The sequence below is a fragment of the Callorhinus ursinus genome, unplaced genomic scaffold (assembly GCF_003265705.2).
Source record: "Callorhinus ursinus isolate GAN/ISIS: 27379988/994484 unplaced genomic scaffold, GSC_fseal_2.0 scaffold124, whole genome shotgun sequence".
In the NCBI taxonomy this organism is placed as follows: Eukaryota; Metazoa; Chordata; class Mammalia; order Carnivora; family Otariidae; genus Callorhinus; species Callorhinus ursinus.
Window position 1 is genome coordinate 627795 of NW_027397186.1, and position 26359 is coordinate 654153.

At 36.5% G+C, this 26359-nt stretch overlaps 1 protein-coding gene across 1 annotated transcript in view; it reads right to left on the reverse strand.

The window, feature by feature from the left end:
- Positions 1 to 13947: 13947 nt before the first annotated feature.
- LOC112820745 (nuclear RNA export factor 2-like) overlaps positions 13948 to 26359 on the reverse strand; it is an 84971-nt gene continuing 72559 nt past the window's right edge. The window contains exon 5 of the mRNA XM_025867739.2: positions 13948 to 14023. Within this exon, the coding sequence (XP_025723524.1) occupies positions 13948 to 14023 (76 nt within the window). The remainder of the gene's footprint in view (positions 14024 to 26359) is intronic.

The window sequence follows — 26359 nt, forward strand, 5'->3', positions numbered from 1 at the left end:
TATTTCATATTCTGGACTGCTTTCATTTTGGAAGGAAGCATTTGATCAACATCCAGGGGGTGCTGCAGTATTCCATAATCACCAACAGACCCTTACTATCAAATCCAATGAAAAAGACTGTACACGCTACTGTTACAATTCAATTTGTTACAAAGCAGAAGTGAGTGAGAAGAGAAGGAAAAATGCCTTAGAATAAGAAAAAAACATACCATATTTTAATAGAAAGGATTCTGATTATTAGCTGCTTGGACACCTTTTTGTCATGATTGCATCTCTAGAATGGGATGTACAGTTGTTCCATGTTCATTAACATTTAGTACATCCATTCTCCTGTTAGCAAAGGTGTTGGTGTCAGGGTCAGCATAGTCAAAACTGTCAGGGAACCCAGTTCAGGTATGATTTTTATTATAATCACATAAAAGTGAGCTTAAATTATTCGATAAAAGCCACATTTAGAGATAAAAGAGAATCCCCAACAAGAGGGTAGCGATGAAACTGCAGAAAGGCATGAAGAAAACTGTAGGCAGGAGCAGAGATACAAACAACACGTGTGTGTGTGTGTATTTATAGAACACTGCAGTCTCAGAACAATCCCTCTTTCAGAACAATCTCTATCTCAGAGGCTTGCTGGAATAATTAAATGAACTGACCATGTAAAGAAGTAATCATAGTGAGAGTTCCCTTAGCTTGTTCCCTAAGGGGCAGTCTTCATGTGTTTTGGGGTGGCCTCTGAATTCTACCAGGTACCTTGGGCATTTAAATAAAATTAGGGGCCCTTGGCTGACTCAGTCAGTAGACCGTGTGACTCTTGATCTCGGGGTCATGGGTTTGAACCTCACATTGGCATAGAGATCACTTAAATAAATAAGACCTTTAAAAGATAATTATAGAAGAAAAATAATTAGCAGAAGACATATAACGGGTGACTATCCTCTACAGGCCTAATTTTCTTACATATAATCCTTATCAAATTGATTCCTTGCACATAAAAGAGCTTCTTCCTTCCCTTCTGAGAACTCAGATTGCTTGCAAAAATGGGTATCTCACTGATCTCCACAGCATTTCTGAATGCTTGGGAGTGCTTTGTCCTTTCTTCAGGTATCACTTAGGAACTGGGACCCAGACAGCATTCCTGACCTTTGTTCTTGTCTCCTTCCTGCAGATTCATCATTATGCACGATGTTTCTACTATATCTTAACATTCTGAGGCTCAAGGAATACTAGAACCTCCCAAGCCATATGTATTCATCATGTCAATCTAAAAGGTCCAAATGGGTTAGGAAATGCACAGTGATTAAACTTTATCAGCCAATGTGTTCCATTATACAGAAATGATGTTGGATCACATTCATGATATAAACCTATGTTTAATTTTCTTTTCATTGTCACATTTCTGAATGTTCTCTATGATATAGTTATGCTATTGAGTTCAGGGCAGAGTTATATCTGCTAAAAAGAGAAGAGACGAGTGGGAAAAATTAATGTGTTAAATTTTCAGACAGATTGGTTAGGTGCACTACATTCCATATGGTTTCCTTTGAAACCTGGATAACAATTCCCTTGTACAGATCAGGAAGTTAGCTCTTGGAGATGCTAAGTAAACTTTCCAAGTTTACACACCTTAAATGAGTGAAAAAACAGGATTTGAACCCATGTTTGCCTATTTAAACCCTATGCTCTTCCCATGTTAATAACATATAGACTTCTATCTAAGCTTTCAGAGTTCAAGGATTGTATAATTTGAATTAGCTTGATAAACTGTCCATGCCTGGTCATACATGTAAATACATGTAAATACATATTATGCTGTAGTTGGATAATAAGGCTTGGAACTCTGAAAAAAAGGCCTGTGATGGAGATATGATTTGGTCTGGCAGTGCCTTGCACTTACATGTGTACAGTAAGTATTTGTTAAATGAATAAAAGAGAGAAAGAAATAAGTTTATATTTGTTAGTCACCAGTTAGAAAATAAAACTTAAAGAATATCTCTTTTTAAAAATTGTGTGATTGAAAAAAGAATTGGGACAATTCTGTACAAGCTATTTAATAAAATGCTTTTTATAAATAAAAGAAAGTGGGGGCGCCTGGGTGGCTCATTTGGTTTGACTCTTGGTTTCAGCTCAGGTCATGATCTCAGGGTCATGGGATCGAGCCCTGTGTTGGGCTCCCGGCTCAGCGTGGGGTCTGCTTCAGATTCTCTCTCACCCTCTCTTTCTGCACCTCCCCCTGCTCATTCTCTCATGTTCTCTCTCTCTCCCTCTCTTTCTAAGATAAATAAATAAAATCTTTAAAAAAGAAAGCGTTTTGGGGCGCCTGGGTGGCTCAGTTGGTTAGGTGACTGCCTTCGGCTTAGGTCATGATCCTGGAGTCCCAGGATCGAGTCCCGCATCGGGCTCCCTGCTTAGTGGGGAGTCTGCTTCTCCCTCTGACCCTCTTCCCTCTCATGCTCTCTATCTCTCATTCTCTCTCTCAAATAAATAAATAAAATCTTTTAAAAAAAAGAAAGCGTTTTTCTTTTATTTATTTTGTGAAAAGTGATATTTTTAGTAGATATAATACATTGTACACTCACAAAGCTAATGCAAGGTAAAAACTGTAACACCTTTAGTATTGTCTAGAACTCAGTAAACTTTGAACAAATATTACTCCTGTCTCCCTGCCTTGTCTTTCCCATTAAATATATGATTTTAATATAAATCAAATAATAAATTTATTATAGAGACTATTTAAAGATGTTGACAGCAACAGATGAAAATATAAATACATTTTTAATAATCTGTGAGCTTCAGTGTTATTTCTGAGTTGTAGGATGGATCGCCTGATAAATATGGGAGAAGGGAAAAATAACCATTGTGCTGTTTTCTTTAATTTTGTGTGCTCTCCTTTCTCTTATATTACCTTCTAGTGGATCATTAGAGAACTAGTTTCCTACTGAGTCCAAGAAATAAACGACAATAATGACTCTGCTCGTTAGAAGACTAGAGATAGAAGATCAGGGATCCAGATAGCAGACCCCTTACCAATTATTGTACCATGGACATGTTTCTTCCTCTGGGATGGCCTCATTTTTAAAAAACAAAATGCTGTGTATTAGGTTGGGCAATAAGAAACTGATATTATTTTGGTCAGAAATGCTCCAGTACTGACCATTTCATAAAATTTATTTTAATGTAACAGTGGGTAGGAGTATGGGCTTGCTGTGATAAGACCTGGGTTTGACACTATATTCCACATCAAACCAGTTGAATCTTCTGTGCCTCAAGTTTCTCACATTTCAAATGGGGTTAAGAACAGTATCTACACCACTACTGTAGTTGAGAGTTAAGTGTGATAATGTAAGTAAAGTGGTAGATACATTGCAAATGCTTAATAAATATTAGCTACATTTATTGTTGTGTTGTTGTTGTCATGCTTGACTTTCCTTGAGAGCAACTAATGGGAGAAATGTTACTTTTTAGCTATTAAAATGTTCTATGAAGCAACAATATTAAAACAGGATTAAGACTGGTAGAAAAATCTGAGATACAATTTAATAGAACAGAATAAAAGCTCAGTCCCAAAAAGGTTTTAAAATGTGATAAACTTGACATTTCTAACCAGTAGGTAACATGTATTTTTCTAACCAGTAGGTAACATGTATTATTCAGGAAGTGGTGTTGGGTCAGTTGGTAAATTTTTCATTAAAAAATGTAACTTTGATCCTCTTCTCACACCATAAAATATGAAGCAAAAAAAAAAAAAAAAAACCACCATGGTACTCGTAAGAAAACTAATATACAGCTTAGTGGTAAGGAATTTTTAAAAACCCAGAAGTTTAATCAAATTACACAGTATGTATTTTAAGTACTTAGCACTCAAATTCATTAGTAGTTTCTAATTAAACAAAAATGAAATATCCCTTATCTCATAGACAAGGGAAAAATTAGAATGGTGGATAATGCCAAGTGTTGCTGGGGGTTTTGGGGACCTGTCCCACTGCTGGTAGGAGCACTTACCTGTGCCTTCATTCTGGAGATCAATATTGAAGTGCTTAGTCATAGCAAGGGTACACATGCTCAATGACCCACCAATTCTGCTCCTGGATGTATATCTCAGAGTCATTTTGTATATAGCTAAATAAGGGAATATGTATAAGGATATATTTGTGGTGGTGGGAAATTGAAGGCAAGTTGGAGGTCTATCACAGGGAGAGTGGAAAATACATGTCTGTGTTTCAGAATCATTGCTGATTTCTATTTCTGATATGTAGTCCTTTCTCATCCATTAAAAAAAGTCACTGAACCCTTTCTAGCTTCTGTTTCCTCAACCAAAAACAAGGAAACTGGATTGATTAAGATGTCTTATCCTTTTTACATCCTCTGATGTATGATTTCAATGGACACTCCATAAACCTTTATGTTTTTATGCCTCTGCCCTTTTAATATTAAAATAATGGACAATAACTTTGAATAGTAATTTAAATATAAGGAGTTTTACTCTCTTTCAAAGGAATCTCTACTGTAAGATTTTTATGTAATAAGAATAACCAGTTCATAATTCACTTATTCAGAATACTGTAAATACAGATAGCTTAATAGTGAGTGTATTTATGGAAAAACATAAAACATGAAAGAGTAGAAAATGACATTTTGTTGAGCACTAAAATTTTACTTGAAAAAAGGTCAGAGAGGCCTGGTGTAAAACCCAGTTTATCATGGCAATCCTTATTTATTTATTTATTTTTAAAGATTTTATTTATTTATTGGACAGAGAGAGAAAGACAGCGAGAGAGGGAACACAAGCAGGGGGAGTGGGAGAGGGAGAAGCAGGCTTCCCACTGAGCAGGCAGCCCGATGCACGGCTCGATCCCAGGACCCTGGGATCATGACCTGAGCTGAAGGCAGATGCTTAACGACTGAGCCACCCAGGCACCCCATCCTTTTTTTTCTTATTTTCCCTCTTATTTTATATCTTGGCCATTTAAACATTTTATTTTTAATTCCAAATCACAAAAAGTAATATATGGTAAAGTATGAAAAAGATGTTGATGGTAATGGTAAAAATTTCAATTATTTTAGGAGTGTCTGAAGTAAAATGTGAAAGTCTGGCCCTCGTAACCGAACAGTATTATGTAATGTCTGTGTCTACTTCTTGCAAATTCTCATGTAATACGATGAAATGAACCTAATTTTTCAGGCCTCTTTCTATAGCATCTGGCTGCGTAGTACTGTTTTCAGAGGGACTCGGCTTTGCCAAACTATATCTGCTGAAAAAGAAAAAAGAGAGCTTACGTTCAAGTAGGAAAAGTAATGGCTCCCTGTTTCCAGGGTCTAAAGCAGATGTCTGTAATTGCTTAATTGCTTTCTGCCTCAGTCATCTGGCCCTTATATAAACCTTTTACTCTTCAGAAGTTTCGCTTGGGGACCAAGCCAGACCAATCCAGCACCAAAATCAACAACCTCTGTCCCAGTCATTTGTTTGAGCCCTTCTATCTCTTAGACATCAAAAATCAGAGTACCAATTTTTAGGTTTCAAAAGAGGTGCTAAACATTCAGAGCAGGCATTTGCAACATCTTGCCAAGTCCAAGCATCTTTCTCTTTATCAAGGAATCTTTGGCAATGAATGTTCAGGTAATAAAACAGAGCCATAGCCTTCTTTCAGAAGATCCTTGTGATCAGTGGACAAAACAGTCTCCTGCTGAGGAGATAAAGTAGAAGAGCATTTGACCCACACATTGGTTCAATGAGAACTTGGATTAATTCTGGCTAAATGTGGTGTTGGCCTGGGGGTACAACTTGTCTCATAGTAACTATAATACTGGGGTTTTAAAAACAGTTTAAATATTCTTCATCAAATTGCCACTGTAATCCAAGGTGACTGACTTCAAGTCCTGTGCCCTTTCTATAATTTAACCCCATGCTGTTTCATGATGTGCTTATGCTTAATATTGCCATTCACTACTGACCACTTTGAGATGTATTTACAGTTATTGTGACCTGAAAGCTGCTGCTCAGTGGAATCTAAGGCCTGCACTTTCTAACAGAACATCAGTAGAGCCATGCTCCTCACTTCCCTGAGGCTTTTTTTCACTTAATTCCAGTTTATGGACTTTAAATTGGTACAACTTTTCTGGGTGGCAGGTGGGGAATTAAATTAAGCATGTGTATACCATTTGAGGCAGCAATTCCATGTCTTGAAATGTACCCTGAGGAAATAGTTAAGGATGTGCACAAGAGTATGGAAACAATAAAATTCATCAACCTAAATTCCTAATTTTGATCTTTATCACAAATGTAAATTTATTGGAAGATAAAAAGAAAACAAAGGATATCTATCAATGAAGGGGTATATGGAAACATAGATAAGTGTTCTAGAAACACACAAACACACACGAACACTCATGTGTACACACATCAAATTAGTCATCAAGTTCTATTCATAAAAACCTAAAAAGTACCTATATGGGTTTCAGGGGCACAAGGAGGACAAACTCATAAATGAGCTAGATCTATTCTAAACACAAATGTGAAATGCCTTCTTTAGCAATAGAAACTGACAATGTTGTTCATCTCACCATTATTTATTATAAGAAAAATGCATTAGTTGTGTGGTAAGATTATGAAATATTTATGTTCTTTTGATCTTTTGTATTATTTTTTTTCCTTATGGGTAGGTGTTATGAGATAAAGCATAAAGAATGAAGACCTATCAGTCAAAAATTGTGAATTTCTCATTAATATAAGTACACAAGCTTCTGTAATTTTAATAGCATGTGAAAACTCATTTGGTATGACCTAAATCAAATTAAATTATAATGAAATTATAAAAGGGTGAGGATATTCTTTGGTATAGCAAAAATCAGCCCTAAGAATCCACATCACTTTTGAACATAAATACAAATACAGACATGAAGACTTAGAGGTGTAACACATTACAACAGTAAAGAAACAAAACCCCACAGACATCACCTTCAGTCTCCTCGAGCTTGTAGTCTAAAGGGTAAGATAGTGAAGCCAGCAGTAATGATTAAGTGTTGTAGCTACTAGGATAGGGGAAGTCAGTGTGCTGTGGGAGCAGAGTAGATAGCACAATTACCCAACTGGGCTTGGGTGTGTTGGGGAGGCTTCCCACGGGAAGTGATGTTTAATCTAGGATCTGGGGGACAACAAGTCATTAGCTGAGTAAAGAGAGGGCAGGGCTAATCTGAGACCCTAGCCAGATATAACAGTCAGGAAATACTCTATGACCTGCTTCATCCCCAGGGAAATCCTGTGTGGAAATCCACTCCCAGCAGTTGGGCATGTCCGGAAAAGTGCGTGAAACTTAACAGCACAATTGTAGAAAGTGCCTGAACCCTGCAGTTCATGCCCATGAGAGAAACCACGAACGAGACTTCCCAAGATCTGTCTCATCTTTAACTCTTTCTACACCATCTTGGCAGTGTGCTCTAGTCAGAAGGACACAAATCACAGATGGTAGCCACAATTGTGGTGAGCATAGCATAACATATAGAGTTGCTGATTATTATGTTGTACACATGAAACTAATGTAACGTGTGTCAACTATACTCAAATTAAAATAAAAGTGAATGCATAAGTGAGAAGATAGTTCAAATGCTCAAAACATCAGGATGATTCTACTCTACTATTGCCCCCTTCCCTTTAGAAGGTTATCTTCCAGGATTCCTGGACTCTGGTTTATGCTAGTGGGCTACAATGTCTGAGCCTGGTCACATGTGTACAGGTGAACACTAACACTGGGCAGATCGACTGGAGTGTAAACTATTATACTTCTGGAACTCAGGAAAGATGAGGTCAGAAAACCAAGATTTAGGCTGGCCATGGGAGGCACACAGGAGACACTCAAACACTACATGATGAATGGAAGGGTGAATGAATGAATGAATGAAAGATTTTGGAGAAAGCAGATTAAACTGTGTTTTTATCTCTTCAGGGAGTTTCCATCCATATTTATTTTTTGAGATCGATTAGGATTATATTATATATCTGCTTTCTAATCTGATTTTTAAAATACTGTTGATTTTTATTATTAGAAAGTCATTTTTTTCCTTTCAGTAAAAATACCCATTTTCATTAATGTGGGTTGCAGTTTGAATATCATAGAGCAGGAATTTGGGAAATGAGAAAGCTCTTTGTGCTCTGTCAACCAGACAGAGGTTTCTGGAAGTATCCTAGAGCAAGATATTGCTAAGGAACTTAGGAACTGCCTTCGACTTGAGAGAGGAAGAATAGGCAAGCTGAACCCATCTTAGAAGGAGATGTGTGTGCAGAACATTCTCTAGAATAGATCACATATTAGACCATAAAACAAGCCTCAACAAATTAAAAAAGATAGAAATCATACCATGCATCTTTTTTGACTACAACGCTATGAAACTAGAAATCAACCACAAGAAAAAAGTCTGGAAAGACCATAAATACAGGGAGGTTAAATAACATGCTACTAAACAATGAACGGGTCAACCGAGAAATCAAAGAAGAAATCAAAAAGTACAAGGACACAAACAAAAATGAGAACACAATGGTCCAAAACTTTGGGAAGCAGGAAAAGTGGTTCTAAGAGGGAAGTTTATAGCAATACAAGACTACCTCAAGAAGCAAGAAAAATATCAAATAAACAACCTGACCTTACACCTAAAGGAGCTAGAAAAAGAAGAACAAACAAAAGCCAAAACTGGAAGAAGGAAGGAAATAATAAAGATTAAAGCAGAAATAAATGATACAGAAACTAAAAAAACAATAGAACACATCAAAGAAACCAGGAGCTAGCTCTTTGAAAAGATCAACAAAATTGATAACGTCTAGCAAGACTCATCAAAACAAAAAAAGAGAGAAAGGACTCAAGCAAAATCACAAATGAAAGAGAAGTAACAAACACCACCAAAGAAATAAAAACAATTGTAAGAGAATATTATGAAAAGCTATATGCTAACAAATTAGACAACCTAGAAGAAAAGGATAAATTCTTAGAAATATATAATCTACCAAAACTGAAGTAGTAAGAAATAGAAAATTGAACAGACCAGTTACCAGCAAGGAGATTAAATCAGTAATCAAGAAAAATCACAACAAACAAAAAAGTACAGGACCAGATAGCTTCACAGGTGAATTCTACCAAGCATTTAAAGAAGAATTAATACCTAATCTTCTCAAACTCTTCCAAAAATAGAAGAGGAAGGAAAACTCCCAAATTAATTCTATGAGTCCAGTATCACCCAGACACCAAAACCAGATCAAGACATCACACACACACACACACACACACACACACACACACACACACAGAGAGAGAGAGAGAGAGAGAGAAAGAGAGAGAGAGACTACCACAAGCCAATATCTCTGATGAACATGGATGCAAAAATTCCCTGTAAAATATTAGCCAACCAAACCCAATAATACATGAAAAAAATCATTCACCATGATCAAGTGGGATTTATTCCTGGGATGCAAGGGTGGTTCAATATTGGCAAATCAGTCAACATGATACATCACATCAATAAGAGAAAGGGTAAAACCATATGATCATTTCAATAGATGCAGAAAAAGCATTTGACAAAGTACAGCGTCCATTCATGATAAAAACTCTCAACAAGGTAGGTCTAGAGGGAATGTACCTCAAAATAATAAAGGCCATATATGAAAAATTCACAGTATCATAGTCAATGGGAAAAAACTGAGGGGTTTCTCCCTGTAGTCAGGAACAGGACAAGGATGTCTACTCTCACCACTTGTATTCAACATAGTACTGGAAGTCCTAGCCACAGCATTAAGACAACACAAAGATATAAAAGGCTTCCAGATTGGTAAGGGAGAAGTAAAACTTTCACTATTTGCACATGATATAATATTATATATAGAAAACTTGAAAGACTCCACAAAAAAAAAACAACTGCTAGAACTGATAAATGAATTCAGTAAAGTTGCAGGATACAAAATCAACACGCAGAAATCTGCTGCATTTCTATACACTAATAATGAAGCAGCAGAAAGAGAAATTAAGAAAAAAATCCCACTTACAATCGCACCAAAAATATTAAGATACCCAGGAATAAATTTAACTCAAGACGGGAAAAAACTAGTCTGAAAACCACAAAACATTGAAATGGAAAGGCATTCCATGCTCATGGATTGGAAGAACAGATATTATTAAATGTATACACTACCCAAAGCAATATACAGATTTAATGCAATCCTTATCAAAATAATAACATTTTTTTTGCAGAGCTAGAACAAAGAATCCTAAAATTTATATGGATACACAAAGACTTACATAGTTAAAGCAGTTTTGAAAAAGAAAAGTAAAGCTGGAGACATCACAATTCCAGACTTCACGTTATATTGCAAAGCTATAATCATCAAAACAGTATGGTACTGACACAAAAATAGACTCATAGATTAGTGGAACAGAATAGAGAGCCCAGAAATAAACTCACAATTATACAGTCAATTAATCTTTGATGAAGTAGGAAAGAGTATCCAGTGGGAAAAAGACAGTCTCTTTAACAAATTGTGTTAGGAAAACTAGTCAGCTACAATGCAAAAGAATGAAACTGGACCACTTTCTTACACCATTCACAAAAATAAACTTTAAATGGATTAAAGACCTAAATATGAGACCTGAGTCCATAAAAACCCTAGAAGAGGGCATAGGCAGTAATATCTTTGACATCAGTGTAACATCTTTTCTAGATAGGTCTCTTGAGGCAAGGGAAATAAAAGCAAAAATAAACCATTGGGACTACATCAAAATAAAAAGCTTTTGCACAGCGAAGGAAACAATCAACAAAACTAAAAGGCAGCCCAAGGAATGGGAGAAGATATTTGCAAATGACATATTTGATAAAGGACTAGTATCTAAAATACATGAAGAACTTTTACAACTCAATACCCAAAAAGCAAATAATCCAATTAAAAAATGGGCAGAAGACACAAAGAGACATTTCTCCAAAGAAGACATCCAAGTGACCAACAGACACATGAAAAGATGCTCAACATCACTCAGCATCAGGGAAATGCAAATCAAAACTACAATGACATATCACCTCACACCTGCGAGAAGGGCTAAAATCAGTAACACAAGAAACAACAGGTGTTGGCGAGGATGAGGTGAAAAAGGAACCCTCCTGCACAGTTGGTGGAATTGCAAACTGGTGCAGCTGCTGTGGAAAATAGTATGGAGTTTCCTCAAAATGTTAAAAATGGAACTACAACACAATCCAGTAATCGCACTATGGGGTTTTTACCCACCAAATACAAAAACATTAATTCAAAGGGATACGTGTTTGTACATTGGTACAAACATACTGATGTTTATTGAAGAATTATTTACAATAGTCAAATTATGGAAGCAGCCCAAGTGTCCATCAATAGGTGAAGGGATGAAGAAGTGGCATATATATATATATATATATATATATATATATATATATATATATGATGGACTATTACTCAGTCACAAAAAATGAAATCTTGCCATTTGTAATGACATGGTTGGAGCTAAAGACTATAATGCTAAGCAAAATAAGTCAGTCAGAGAAAGACAAATACCATATGATTTCATTCATATTTGGCATTTAAGAAACAAAACAAATGAGCAAAGAAAAAAAGAGAGAGGCAAATGGAGAAACAGACTCTTAATTACAGAGAACTGATGGTTACCAGAGGGGAGGTGGGTGGGGGAATGGGTTAAATAGGTGATGGGGATTAAGGAGTGCACTTGTGATGAGCACTGGGTCTTCTATGGAATTGCTGAATCACTACATCGTATAACTGAAACTAATATAACACTGTATGTTAACGAACTGTAATTAAAACAAAAAAAAGAGATGTGTATGTTTGTGTGTAAATATTTGGGGTTATAGATTTTAACATACTTTACACATATATTGGTTTATTTTTAAATAATAGGATCTTACTGTATAGTTTATAATTAGATTTTCCCATTGTAAAGTATATTGTGAGCACCTTTCAATATCAATACATATATTCTTCATGATCAGTTTTTTGATTCAGTTTAAAACCAGCTGTTTTCTGTGTTGAAAGTATCAATACAATTATTTTTCACATTATGAGATCAATATGTGCTTCTTGAAATAAAATGAAACAATATAGCAATATATTATTTGAAGGCAAAATTTAACCTCTATGTCTCTTATCTCACAACCTTTTATTCCATAAAACCACTGTTGCTAATAGGCTATGTGTCCTTCCAGATGCTTTCCTTGCTAATTACTTATTAACTTAAATATATCAACAGATTATACAGATACACATGTAATTTTATATTCCTTTGTTGAAATGGGATCATATATCCATAATGTTCTGAAATTATATCCATAATATTCTGAAATATTCTCTTTTATTTTCATTTCTATAATTAATTGTAGTTGAATTTTTTCACATTTTATTGCCAGTAGTATTCCTCTGAGATTTCTGCCTCTTAGTATTTATAAATTTCCATTTATCTCCATTATTATTTATAATTTTTTTTATTTATAAGGCAATATAGCAGGCGTTTAAAAATGCACTGGTGGGGGCACCTGGGTGGCTCAGTTGGTTAAGCATCTACCTTTGGCTCAGGTCATGATCCTGGGGTCCTGGGATCAAGTCCTGCATCCGGCTTCCTGCTCAGCAGGGAGCCTGCTTCTCCCCCTCCCTCTGCTGCTCCCCCTGCTCGTGCTCTCTCTCCCTCTCTCTCTCTCAAATAAATAAATGAAATCTTAAAAAAAAAGAAAAGTCACTGTGGGCATTCTTCACTGTCCTGGACCATCTCTAGGTAAATTCCAGTGCCCTGAATAATTAGATTCAAAGCCTAGGAGGCTGCAGGTTAATTTGGAAAGATCTTGGGCCTAAGGTACAGTATAGGTTTTGAGTCCCTCCTCTGTCACTTACAAGCCTGGAGACTAGGGGCAAGTTACTTAACTTATGAATCTATAGTCTTCATCTGCTTAATGACAATAATTCTAGCTACCTTGAATGGTGGTTATTAAGAATACAGGAGACGAAATATAATAATGTTTATCCCATATAGTAGAAATTATATAAATGTTATGTTCATTCTTCTTATTTCACCTTCTCAAATTGCAACACCGATACTTCTTTTTTTTTTTTAGGATTTTATTTATTTGACAGAGAGAGACACAGTGAGAGAGGGAACACAAGCAGGGGGAGTGGGAGAGGCAGAAGCAGGCTTCCCGCTGAGCAGGGAGCCGGATGCGGGGCTCGATCCCAGGACCCTGGGATCATGGCCTGAGCCGAAGACCAGGACCCTGGGATCATGATCTGAGCTGAAGGCAGACGCTTAACGACTGAGCCACCCAGGTGCCCCAATAACACCAATACTTCTGCCTCAACCCTACACCATCTCAGGAACCAGTTAATTCATGTGACTCCTTGCTTAGTTGTCTTAGCATAACGTGCACATTTCAGCCCACAATCATCAATACAAAAGATTGTTGCATTAGTTACCATATGTGCATGATACAGATGACACACTAAGAAAATAATCCAGCCCTTTCCTGTTGTTTCATTCTCCACATTAATTTTAGAGGTTTCCCACTGAGTCCTGGAAAGACAAGATGCTACAGGAGAACAAAGCATAAGAGCCCGTCTGTTTGAGAAGTATTTGCATTGAGATTCAGGTCACTGAGTTGCAGTTGTATTCAAGTCACTTATCTTCTTTCAACTTCATTTTCATAACAAAGTAATGCTGTCTGCAAATTGTTAGTAACATGGATTTTAAATACACACAGTCCATCACCATAACTTTGCCAATAACTGATTGTGTGAACTTGCACAAGTTACTTAATAGTCTAAGTGTCTGTTTTATCTCTAAACAGAACATAATAGTACTACCTATTCTACATGGTGGTAGGGAAGAATTAAATAGATAACACATGGAACAGTTTTGGCCTAATGACTAGCACATAGTGAGTGCTCAGTTAATTTTAGCCATTATTGTTGTTACTGTTCCTCTCAGCCAGGGCCAGGACGAAGGCGAGGTAGGTGAGGCACGTGAGGCTCCTAGAGCACACAATTTAAGGGGATACTCACTCTCAGGATAGTACAAATGCAGGTTCCACACCTGGAGAATATGGAGTGTCTTTTGAGAGGGAGGGCTTCTTTTAGGCAGGCCCCACTCTGGTCCATAGCAGGATTTCAGGTGGATGCTTTTTTGTTTTGTTTGTTTGTTTGTTTTTGCCTACTAGGGAAGCCAGAGAACTCTGAGCATCTGCAGTGTGCGTGGCTCTGTGATTTCTCCCTTATGTATTTTACCTAATTTATTCATCACTCATAACTCTGATGTGGGTAACTGTCTCCTCCATTAGGAGAAGAAAATGAACAGAAAAAATGAAGTACCTTGTTTGGAGACACACATTCACTAAGTGGGTAAATAGAGATGAGAACAAGTGTCCTTCTGACTCTCAGCTCCATGTTTCTTCCAATATACAACAGAGACTTAGCTGCAAATCCCACATTTATAAACCAGGGGATATTTTCTTTTTGTGTCCGTGTGTAACAAAATTGAAATACATATGCTTTTTCTGATATGTAGGTCCTAGTCCTTTCTCTTTCATTCAACAGGTGTCTTATTTTGGGCAAGTCATTGAACTTCTCTGGGCTCCATTTTGTCACCTGGAAAAATAAGTGAGGTAGATGTCATTGTTAAGAACTCCCTATTTTACATCCTATCATTTATTATTTTATTGTGCCTATCACTTAGCTCCGTGTTCTTCTTCTTTTTTTTTGTAAGATTTTATTTATTTATTTGAGAGAGAGAGAGAGAGCACATGAGAGGAGGGAGGGTCAGAGGGAGAAGCAGACTCCCTGCTGAGCAGGGAGCCCGATGCGGGACTCGATCCCGGGACTCCAGGATCATGACCTGAGCCAAAGGCAGTCGCTTAACCGACTGAGCCACCCAGGCGCCCTAGCTCTGTGTTCTTCTGTCTTCTTTCTCTTGTTACATGGCAACAATGTGCAAAGATGCCCTTAAAAACTTTGGGAGTGAAACTTTCTAAAACAAGCCTCTACAAAAGAAAAATATAAAAAAATAAGACTATAGATCTTCTGTTTTATATAACAGAATATCATATATGGATATAGAGTAATACAGGATATATTTATTTGGAAATATTCAGGATATAGAAAATGTTTTTTGGCTTTGAGTTGGGATTATACTAGACAAAAAGTTAAGAAATAAATCAAGCAAAACCTGAGTGTATTGGCTGTGACTATAAAATAATAACCCTGGTATATTTTTTGAGGATTATAAACTGGTTGTGAAGCCAGTTGCCAAAGTCTTGATCAATGATAATCTCATTACACAAATGTATAGTTTTATGGGACTGGAGGTCTATTTTGAAGAACCAACCTGGTCTGCAGTTTAAATTCTGGTGCTGGTGAGAAGGGACAGAGGTGTACCTACTTACTCCGTTATCACTTGAATACAGAAAGGGGGCCTCCAGTTTAGAAGAGATACGATGAGATTATATCTCTTAAAGCAGAAGACATACTTCAGATGGATGGGGACTTGAATGAACTCTGAATGCTTAACTGGGTCCTATTTTGCAGTAAAATGATAATAAAAAAACTTCAATTCACGGGAATTTAAAGTATTTTCACATTCTTCTCCTAAAGCTGGAATGGCACTCATGGTAATGAGTCTAAGGCCTGTGCCTTTGGCAGCAATTAGCTCTAAGATACCATATATTGGTTCCCTACAGCTGGGGACACTTGATTATAATATACAGCTCATTTTTAACCTTCATGATCCTGGATGATTGAAAAGCAGGGCAAGTAGAATTCAGATAAGTAAGGTCAAAAGAGGTAAAGGAATTTACCCAAAGTTGTCACAGAGATACTGAGTTTGGTCTGTTAGGACTCCCAAAGTTCTCTCAACTTAGCTGGACTCTCCAGAAGCCATGCCAAAGAAGGCTTCCCCGCCCCCCCACCATGAGTGTCTTGCCTTTTAAGGCACAAAGGAAAAATGATTCTCCAATGTTAACATTTAGAAAGTAAAATAAGAAGACAGGAAAACACATGGAACATAAGAAGTGCATGTAAAATGTTATTTACTTTTACCTCCCTCCACTCCCCTCTAGAATTTCCTGTGCCGTTGGGAAGGGAACTCTGACTTGAAGCAGAAAAACAGTTCTCTTTTAGGAGAAGACACTGGGCATAAAGAACAACAGGAATTCTAAATTGCATAGGTCACCCTTCCAGCGGTGAGGTAAGCCCAAATATCTCCTAGAAATCTTCCACTATGTTATGTCAGAAAGGGCTATATAGAAACCCTTTCTTTTATGAGAATTATGCTCAGATCATGATTAGATCTCAACAAATATTTGTCCAATTTAGTTGCATTAAACTGACTCTTCAGTAAGATTTTGTAGGTCTTAGTCAGCTATATTCAGTGGAAACCCTTTTAATAAGTTGACCACAAATTTCCACAAACCCATGGATGAAAAACCCAGCTTGACAAGATGGGACAAGTAGATAGACAAAAAACAGAGGCAGGAGATAAACATAAAATTTAGCCAGATAATCCCCAAGTCACTCCTTTATCTGTGAGAAAATTTTGTATAGAAATGTAACACAGCTCAGATAAAAATATGTTTCTCTGAATAAATATTTCCTGAATGAATGAATTAACAAGAAAAGTACAGATTTGGGAGTCGTCATCAGCAAATAAAAAGAATACACTATTTCAATTCTTTTCCTATACATTCAAAAGTTTTCAAATATCTTGTATCATAGTGTACTTACTGTTTCATAATCTGTTATTAAAAAGTACGATTACTAATGTTTCTTATAGAAATCAAGGCTTTTCTATTGCAGCAAAGGTTGTATATAGAGATAATCGCCATCTGCTGGTCAGAGTCAGAACTACATCCCTCGATATCTCTGGGAGGAGGCTATACAAGGATTTGGGGAGGGAGGGGCCTCTGTTCTGACCCACCAAACAGGGCTTGCTGGAGGCTTGAATGGCACAGGCAGGCCTTCCTGCAGAATCAGATACTGTTTAATTCTCTGAGCTCTTGACAGGAAGTTCCACCCCTGTCTCAGATGAAGAGAAAGCCGCCAGTGTGAGTGTTTCTGAGGGAGTGGGTATCTGTGTGTGTGTGTGGGTGTGTGCGTGTTTGTGCATATTTTGTATTTTGGGTCATATCTTTTAGACACATTTGCTTTATGATATGTACTTACTCATATACATAAGTGTATTGTCAACAAGAAATAGGATCATATTGTACATAATGTACAACCTGCTTTTTATTGCTTAATAGTGAATGCTGTTCTAAGTGAATAGATCTATAACATTATTTGTATGAGTTACACCATAACAAAATGTTTCTTGTGCTTTAAAAATTGTCTTTCAATTTTCTGATTTATAAAATTGATATATATATATGTACATTAGGACATCAAATCATAGAGAAATGTATAAATAGAGGTGAAACTGCTGTTTGCCCTCCTAAGATAAATGTTCTTAATAGAGTGTTAATATATTCTACAAGTGTTTTTATCCCAATATAATGGTACTAGCATATATAAGTACTTTTGTGCAAATACATGCACTATATATAGGCGCAATATAAATATACAGCTATACATATCTATTACTCAGCAAAAAGAAAAAGGACAACATGCTAATCTGCATCTTTTCTTTTTTTTCTTATGAAATCTTAGGATTTTTATTTGTATTTCTTTCATTATTGTGTTTGAGTTATCTTTTTATTGATTTGTTGGGCACTTCCACAGCTTTTTATGAAAATTACAAGTTACCCCTTACCCATCTCTTACGATTCAAAAGGAATTATTTATATTGAGGATGACCATATAATTTATTGTTTGAACTGGGCACTTTTGAGAGTGAAGGTTGCACTGTTAAACAACAGACATAAATTGGGAGCATGTCAAACCATATGGTCACTTTCTCATTTATCATGAATATTAACTCAATGTCTATAGTATATGTGAATGATTTTCCTTCCCATTTTATATTTTGTTTTATTTTCTTGCAATGCAAGTGTTTTAAAATCTTACCGATTTTTATTATTAAAAAACAATATGGTTAATTATAAATGTTTGAAGAATACACTGGGGTGGAGTAATTGCCAGTCTACTGGGAGGTTAGATAGAGAAAGCATTCAAAGCCCGTGAGGCCACAGGAAGCAGAGAGAAAAGGTCAGGTTTTAGAACAAGTCCAGGTTTAGAGTTTCTGGTCTGTCATTTACAATATTACTAACCTGAATCTATTGGCTTGAGCTCTAGGTTATGAAGAGGATAGTAATCTCTATCCTGAAAGTTTGTTTTTGAGATTAAATGAAATGAGATATGAAATTACTATGATATAGAATGAGTTTGATGAATGTTTATTTTCATCACCCAGGTCACCTTCCTAGCTGTTTAAAAGCCCGAGCTTCTGTACAAGCTCCACTCACTGCCTCAGGGATCAGCCAACAGATTTGGTCCCATATCCAGGTCCCTTGGCACAAGGGGCGGGATTTCATCTCCTCTGTCATCTTCATCACCCAGAGGGGTTGTTGAGTGAGTACTCAAGGGGCCACAATGGCAGGGGAGTGTGATCCAACCATTTCTCCAGCCTTAGTAGCCCATCTTCCAGAAGGGAGGCTGCTCTGTATCTATTGTGGGGAGAGGGCAAGAGTTGGAACCTCCATTCCTGCCTCTTACAAGATCTATGTATAACTCTGGAAAATTTATTTACTCTCTGTGAACCTGAATTCTTCTGCTGTAAAATGGAAGAATTTGATACCTTTCCCACGGAGTTGTGTGAGGAAAATGAGAAAACTTAAGGAAGTGTTTGGTATATAGTATGCAACTTAAAAGAAGTTTGTCTTGCCCACCTTGACTTTTCTGTACCGTAAAAGAGACTGACATGAAGCAAAGAGCAGAACTGTCAGATTATTTGGAAATGTAGCAAGAATAAATGAAATGATTAAATACATAATGTATGAAGTTGAGTGCCATTCCTATGCTGTGGAATGAGTTATCTGAGGAAGTTGGGGAAAGGGAAGACAGCCATTGCCCTATTTCCTTTTATTCCATGTGATTTCCTGTCCCTGTTACTTCACTTTCTATTTGAACATCCAAAGAAACGGTGTTCCCTGAGCCCTGGAAAGAGGAGACAGTAATAACAGCAATAACCCACAAATTGAGTTGTAATGAAAATTAAAAGAAAAAAACACCTGTAAAACATTGAGTGAAATGTCTGGCACAAAGGGCTCAATAAATGTTATCTTTATGTTCCTTTATTATTAGCTTTCTCAAGCCAATCAGAAGAAAGATAAAGGGCTTGTGCTTGGGAAGAGATATAGAGTATTACCTTGGATGACAAGGTTCTACAAAGATGCAGTATTAGAACAGTCCAATCCTGGTGCAAGAATTGACATATACGTTAATGAGACAGAATAGAAAAATAATCAGTAGAACCAAGTGTATGGAAATATTGAATATTTGATAAATTGCTTGAGAATTCATAGTCAATAAGAATTGGTGCTGGATCATTGGTAAATTTCTACAAAGGAAATGGAGATCTTATCCTCACGCCAAATGATATAATGTGAAGGTCAAAAAATTAGTACACAATACCATATATCCATCCGATGTGACTCTAGTCACATAAAAGGTATGTGTAGCTGACATGTATGTGCATATATATGGATGTTTCTGACTGCAAGGGGATGCAGCAAACCATGAACACTGTTTATCAATGAGAGTGAGATAGGAGGTTATTTGTATCTTTTATATAGTTGCCTGTGCTTTTGATAATATCCTAAATGAACATGAGTTACTTTCATAGTCAGAAACAAAGCTCATGAATGCTTTTATAGTTAAAGAACACAAGGCAGTGTGATGAGTTGAAAAGAGACAAAGGCTTTGTGGTCATACGCACTTTGTGTTCTTATCTGAGTTCTGCACATTACTAAGGAGTGACCCATAGGTAAGATGCTTAACCCCTCTGTGCTTCAGTTTCCTCATTCTGAAAAGGAGGAAAGTAACCCTCTCTTCACAGGGTTATTGAAGTAATTTGATGGAATATCAAAATATAGATTAACGTGCTGTGTTTTATTCTGAAGTATACCTGGGATCCCATTCCAACTCTGTTACTTACTCCTGCAAGTTTCTTCATCCCTCTGAACCTCAGTTTGCATATCTTTAAATGTAGTGATAATATTGATCTTCAAAATTACATATATATATTTAAGTTTTTATTTATTTATTTGAGAGAGAGAAAGCATGAGAGGGGGTTGGGTCAGAGGGAGAAGCAGACTCCCTGCTGAGCAGGGAGCCCAATGTGGGACTCGATCCCGGGACTCCAGGATCATGACCTGAGCCGAAGGCAGTCGCTTAACCGACTGAGCCACCCAGGCTTAGCTGTCAAGCAGTGTCATAGTAGGCACTCTCCCTCGGTAACTGTTTCTGTGAATATAATACATAATAGTAATAGAAAATAAAGAGATGGTTATTTCTGACTAGTGGCAGAAGAATTAATGGTAATTGTTATTTTTTTCAAGTGATTCTTACTTTCTTCTTTTTAAGTAAATATTTTTAAAGATTTATTTATTTGAGAGAGACAGAATGAGAGAGAGCGTGTACGTGGGGGGAGGGGCAGAGGGAGAGGGAAGAGAGAGAATCCTGAGGGGACTCCCCGCTGAGCATGGAGCCCTACTTGGGGCTCAATCTCACAACCCTGAGATCACGACCTGAGTTGAAATCAAGAGTCCTATGCCTAACTGACTGAACCACCCAGGCGCCCCAAATTAAATATTTTATATCTGAGAAGCCTTGATCCAGCCATTTTGCCCTGAGGAATTTATCTTACAGCAAAACTTGTTACAAGAATTTCCTATTTGAAACAATGGTACAATCATGGTGATTGTGCATATATTTTTAGAACTTATTTAAGATTTTCCATAGGATAAATTCCTGAGAGTAAAAATTTTCAACCAAAGCATATGGCATTGTCAAATGCAGATTTAAAATGTTCAGTACTGATTTCCACTCCCACCAACAATGGGTGAGAGCTCTTTCCCCACAGTCATCCAGTAAGTTAAAAAGGGTAAACCTTTTTTGCATGTTGACCCAGCAATTCCTTTTGCAGGAATTTTTTCCTGCAGGACAATCTTCACAGCTATATATTGCAGGGCGTTTACCGCAGGGTTGAAGCAGAAGGGCCAAGGGACAAGAGAGTGGAGGATCACTGAAGTGAAACAGTTGAAGTGATGGGCCATGCGCTTTAAGCTGGATTAGAAAGGAGAGTGCAGGGGCGCCTGGGTGGCTCAGTCGTTAAGCGTCTGCCTTCGGCTCAGGTCATGATCCTAGGGTCCTGGGATCGAGCGAGCCCCGCATCGGGCTCCCCGCTCCGCGGGAGGCCTGCTTCTCCCTCTCCCACTCCCCCTGCTTGTGTTCCCTCTCTCGCTGTGTCTCTCTCTGTCAAAGAAATAAACAAAATCTTAAAAAAAAAAAGAAAAAAGAAAGAAAGGAGAGTGCAGATTTAAGGAGCTGATTCACTGGGAGAAAGCAGAAGGATCAAATGATGGGTTCCATGGTCCATGCCCCCATTCACCACCTCCCCAGAGAATGTGCACGTGGGGGGAGGGGCAGAGGGAGAGGGAAGAGAGAGAATCCTGAGGGGACTCCCAAGGAACTCTGGGCACCTGCTCTGTGCCTGGAGCTGGGATTGTTGCTGTACACTGTTTTACCTCCCTTAATCCTCATGACAGTTTGATTTTTCAGCTCTATATTCTAGATGAGGGAACTGAAGCTCCAACAGGTGAAGAGCTGTATTTCACTGAATATAAGATGCTATCACTTTTAAGACACAAGCTATTTTAGATATTACCAAGAAAGATAAAATGCTTGCTGTAGTAATGCTAAGACACCAGTGATTGAAGTGTTAAAAAGTGAAACAAATGTGTATTTTAGAATGGATGAAATGCAACAGCCCGTGTAGGGTTGTTCATCCATTCTGTGGAAAAATTGTGATTGGAGGCTATCCTTTTCTGATATCAGTCAGACTTCATGTTCTTCACATAATACAAATAAGACAAATCAGGTATTGTTTTCTCCTCTTATTACCTTATTGTGTGGTACAGTAGAAATATTTGTATTCCTTTCTGATAGCTAGGTGCTAGTCCTGTCCCTCCTGCATAGTGGTTCTATGACCTTGGGCAAGTCACTGCATTATCTGTGTGCCATATTTTCCTCAGCTGTAGGTATTAAAAAGAGGGAGTCTATCATCAGGATCACTTTAACCCATTCACATTGACTTTCCTGATATTCAACCTTACGTTACTTTGCCTCCCTCCAATCTGTTACAGAACAATTTTAAAAAAGAATCACTTAATACCTTCTGATTAGGGGTCAGGATTGCTTGGGGTGGGGTGAAATGGTGAAGGGTAGAGGGTGTTCTCTTTGAAAGATGCCTGCAGTCACATGGCGAAGTAATGGGATTTACTCTTTCTTCCCCTTAATGGAATCCACATTACCATATATGGAGCTTTCTTAATCCAGAACCGGTACATTAAGAAACAAGTGGAAAGTGCCAGAGTGTTGGAAGTAAGTCAAGCAAAACCTGGTAAGGGCTTGCCTATAAAATACATGGAAAGATTACTAAAAGGTAGAAAATAAGTGGTTTTGGTTGTGCTTTAAAATTCTAGTTGAAAAAAAAGGAGAGCTGAGGGAGGATGCAAGCAAGGCCATTCAAAAGTTTTATTCATTTTCTTTTAATACCATTATTTTAATAATAACAATATTATCCTTTTAATGTCAACAATACAGACATGTGTAAAGTAAAATTACAGATTATTGTTTCCCTGTCTCTGTATTTCCTGATCACTCTGGATTGCTAAGTACTATCCTACAGAAATGATCCTTGTATAAGATTATTTGTTATTGTTTGTTTGTAAATAAAATTTAAAATTCCCAATGTGCATGGACTTGGAACACTGTTTTTCTCCTCTTAAAAATGTAGGGACCCACGTGGATAAATATGCTAAAGTGAGACACATCACAAAATGCACTTTGAGAAAGGAGTAGGGTGCAGAATATTCCAGGAGAAAGACAAATGAGAGAGCTTCAAAATACAAAATAAGGCCATTTTTAATGTTTATATTGTGTGCATTGTAAAAAAAAATATTGCTCACCATATGTGCCTTTAACAATTCAAAAAATAAGTGAGCATATAAAGTAAAATCTGAAAATATCCATCACTTACCAAGACCTTGTTGTATAATGCTATGTATCTGCTTCTGTGTACCTGCAGATCAAAGCATTTGGCTGATTCTGTTTTTACAAGGACTCTGAAAAATTATTTCTTGCTTACAGGAGAAAAGTGGGGCATCATGTTGCCTCTGACCCATATGAAGGCATTTCTATCATTTATAGCACCCATTCAGAAAAAGAAGCTTCACACTACTTCACATTCCATCCCTTTTCAGTCTAAGGGGCTTCTAGAAGTCCATCCCTGACCAGACCTTCAGGATGAAGAGCTGAGGCCACCCAAAACTGAAAACAGTCAAGATATTTGAATCTTCTAGAAACTTTCATAGACTGTGTGGTATTTTTTTCTTGATTTATATAATAGATTACATATTCTTCATCAATTCTGGATACTAATCCTTTGTTCATTATATTTGTTGCAAATTTATTTTTCTACTTTGAGGCTTGCCTTTTCATGCATTTTAAAATGCATGTTTTGAAAAAAATAAAATGCAGGTTTTGATCCACAAGTTTTATATTTCATTGTAATTTAATTATCAGTCATTTGCTTTATGGTTTGTACTATTTGTGTCTTGTTTTAGAAAGTTTTCCTACCCCAGTGTCAAAAAATTAATTCCTATATTTACCTCTACGTGTTTCAAGATTTTTTTTAGATTTAGTCTTTAATCCATCTGAGACAGAATTTTTATGGGTGTGAGATACAGAAGCAATTTGACTGTATTTCTTTTACATATAAATAAACAATTGTCCCAATACCACATATTGAATAACTTATCTCCTCCCACTGACCTGATCTGCTACCTCCGTAAAAGGTTAAGTTCCCATATGTGTATGGTTCTGCTTCTAAGCTCTCTCTGGTGTTCCAGTGGCTTAAATATATATAAGGTTGCCAGATTTAGCATACAAAATACATACCATCGTTTATCTGAAATTCCAATTTAACTGGACTTTCTGTATTTTATCTGGCAAACCTTTCTGTTTATCCCTGTGCCTATATTGCACTGTCTTAATTACTATAGATTTCTAGTGGGTCATGGTGTCTGGTAGGGCATGTTTCCCTTCTTGTTTCTGGCTTCAGAATTATCTTGGTTATTGCTGGCACTTTTGCTCTTTCCAATACACTTTAGAATCAGCTTGTAAATTTTTTGACATTTATTTTATGGGCTAGTATGTCAATTTTTATAAATGTTTCATTTACAAAATGCTTGAGAAGAATTTGATTTCTCTAAATGTTGGTGTAGAATCCTATGGTCCGTTAGATCAAGATGTTAATTTCATTTTTTCAAGTCTTCTATATCTTTACTGATTTTTTACCTGCTTGATATATCAATTACTGGGAGAGGAATGTTAAGAACTCTCACTATAATGGTAGATTTGTCAATTTCTCTTTGTAATTTGTCGATTTTTGCTTTGTAGGTTTTGGAGCTGTGTTATTAGGAAGCATAAAAGCATATAACTGTGATGCCTTCCAGGAGAATTATACCTTTCATCATTCTGTACTGACCCTCATTATCTTTAATGATGCTTTTTGCCTTAAAGACTGTTTTTTTTCTGGCAATAATATAGCTACATCAGGTTTCTTTGTTCAGTATTTGCCTGACATATCTTTTTCTGTCCTTTTAACGTTTCGATGCTGTTATTTTTCAGTAGTAAATCTTGTTAACTCCATATATCTGGAATTATTTTTTCCTTTCTCTGCCATTATATTTTAGGCATCTCTTGCAAATCAATCAAATATTGTCTTTTAACAAGTGGCTGGGTTAGTGTTTTTATATTTAGTATAATTTCTTATGTATTTGGAGTTATTTATGCCATTTGATTTTGTCCTTTCTATTTTCCTGCTTTTCCTATGCTCCTCTTTTTTCTAGTTTCTTGGAATCGTATGGATTCTTTTAGGCTTTTTGCCCTTTAAAATCCTTGGTTTAATTCTACTCCTTTGGAAATTATACATTAACTTACTATTATTTTTGCCGTTAACATTATATTTTTAAAATAATTTGCTCACTTTATTTTAAAATCATAAAGTTTGCATAGAGGGGAAGGAAGATAACTGAATGTTAACAATTGCTGTCTTAATTGTTTTTAAATGTTTCCTGTGGTTTCTGACAAGTATTCTTCTCTAAGTGTTCTATTAGCTTCTTCAACTCAGAACTGGTCTTAGAAGTGGTCTATTTTTTCAGCTCAAGTTATTGAAGTATACTTTACATATAGTCACTCTGGCTCTTCTTAGGTGTTCAGTTCTGTAAGTTTGACAAAGCATACAATTGGTTGGCATCCTCCACCACAGTGGAGATATAAACATTTATTATCATATGGTAAAGTTCAATCTCCTCTCCCCTTCCACCTGTCTCTGACAATCTCTGATCTTACTTTTATCCCCATAGTTTAATCTTTTCCAGAATGTCATAGAAAAGGATCATATAGTAAATATTCTTTTTTGGGGTGGGGGTCTGGCTTATTTCACTAAGCATAATTTTGAAATTCACCCATGTTGTAGCTTACTACAGTACTTCACTTTGTAATTGCCAAATAATACCTTTTGTTTATCCATTTGCTTTTTTCCCACTTTTTTCTATTATAAATAATGCTGCAGTGAACATTTGTGTACAAGATTTTGTGTGAACTGATGTTTTTATATCTTTGGGGATTTTGTCAAATCTGAAGACTGCTTTGAGTAATATTGCTATCTCAACACTATTATGTTTTCTAACCATAAACAAGGAAGGAATGTCTTTCCATTTATTTAGGTCTTCTTTAATTTTTTTCAGCAATGTTTTGTAGTTTTCATTGTACATATCTTTCACCTCCTTGGTTAAGTTTATTTCTGGGTACTCTATTTCTTTGAATGCTATTGTAAATCAAATTGTTTTCTTAATTTCCTCTTCAAATTGCTTATTGCTCGAGTATAGAAATACAACTGATTTTTGTGTGTTGATCTTATACTCTGAAACTTTGTTGAATTAGTTTATTAGCTATAGTAGCTTTTTTTGTGGATTCTTAGGGATTCTGTATATATGACCATGTCACCTGTTAGTAGAAAAGTTTTAAGTTTTCTTTTCCAATTTAGATGTCTTTTAATTCTCTATTTGCCTAACTGCTCTGACTAGAACTTTCAGT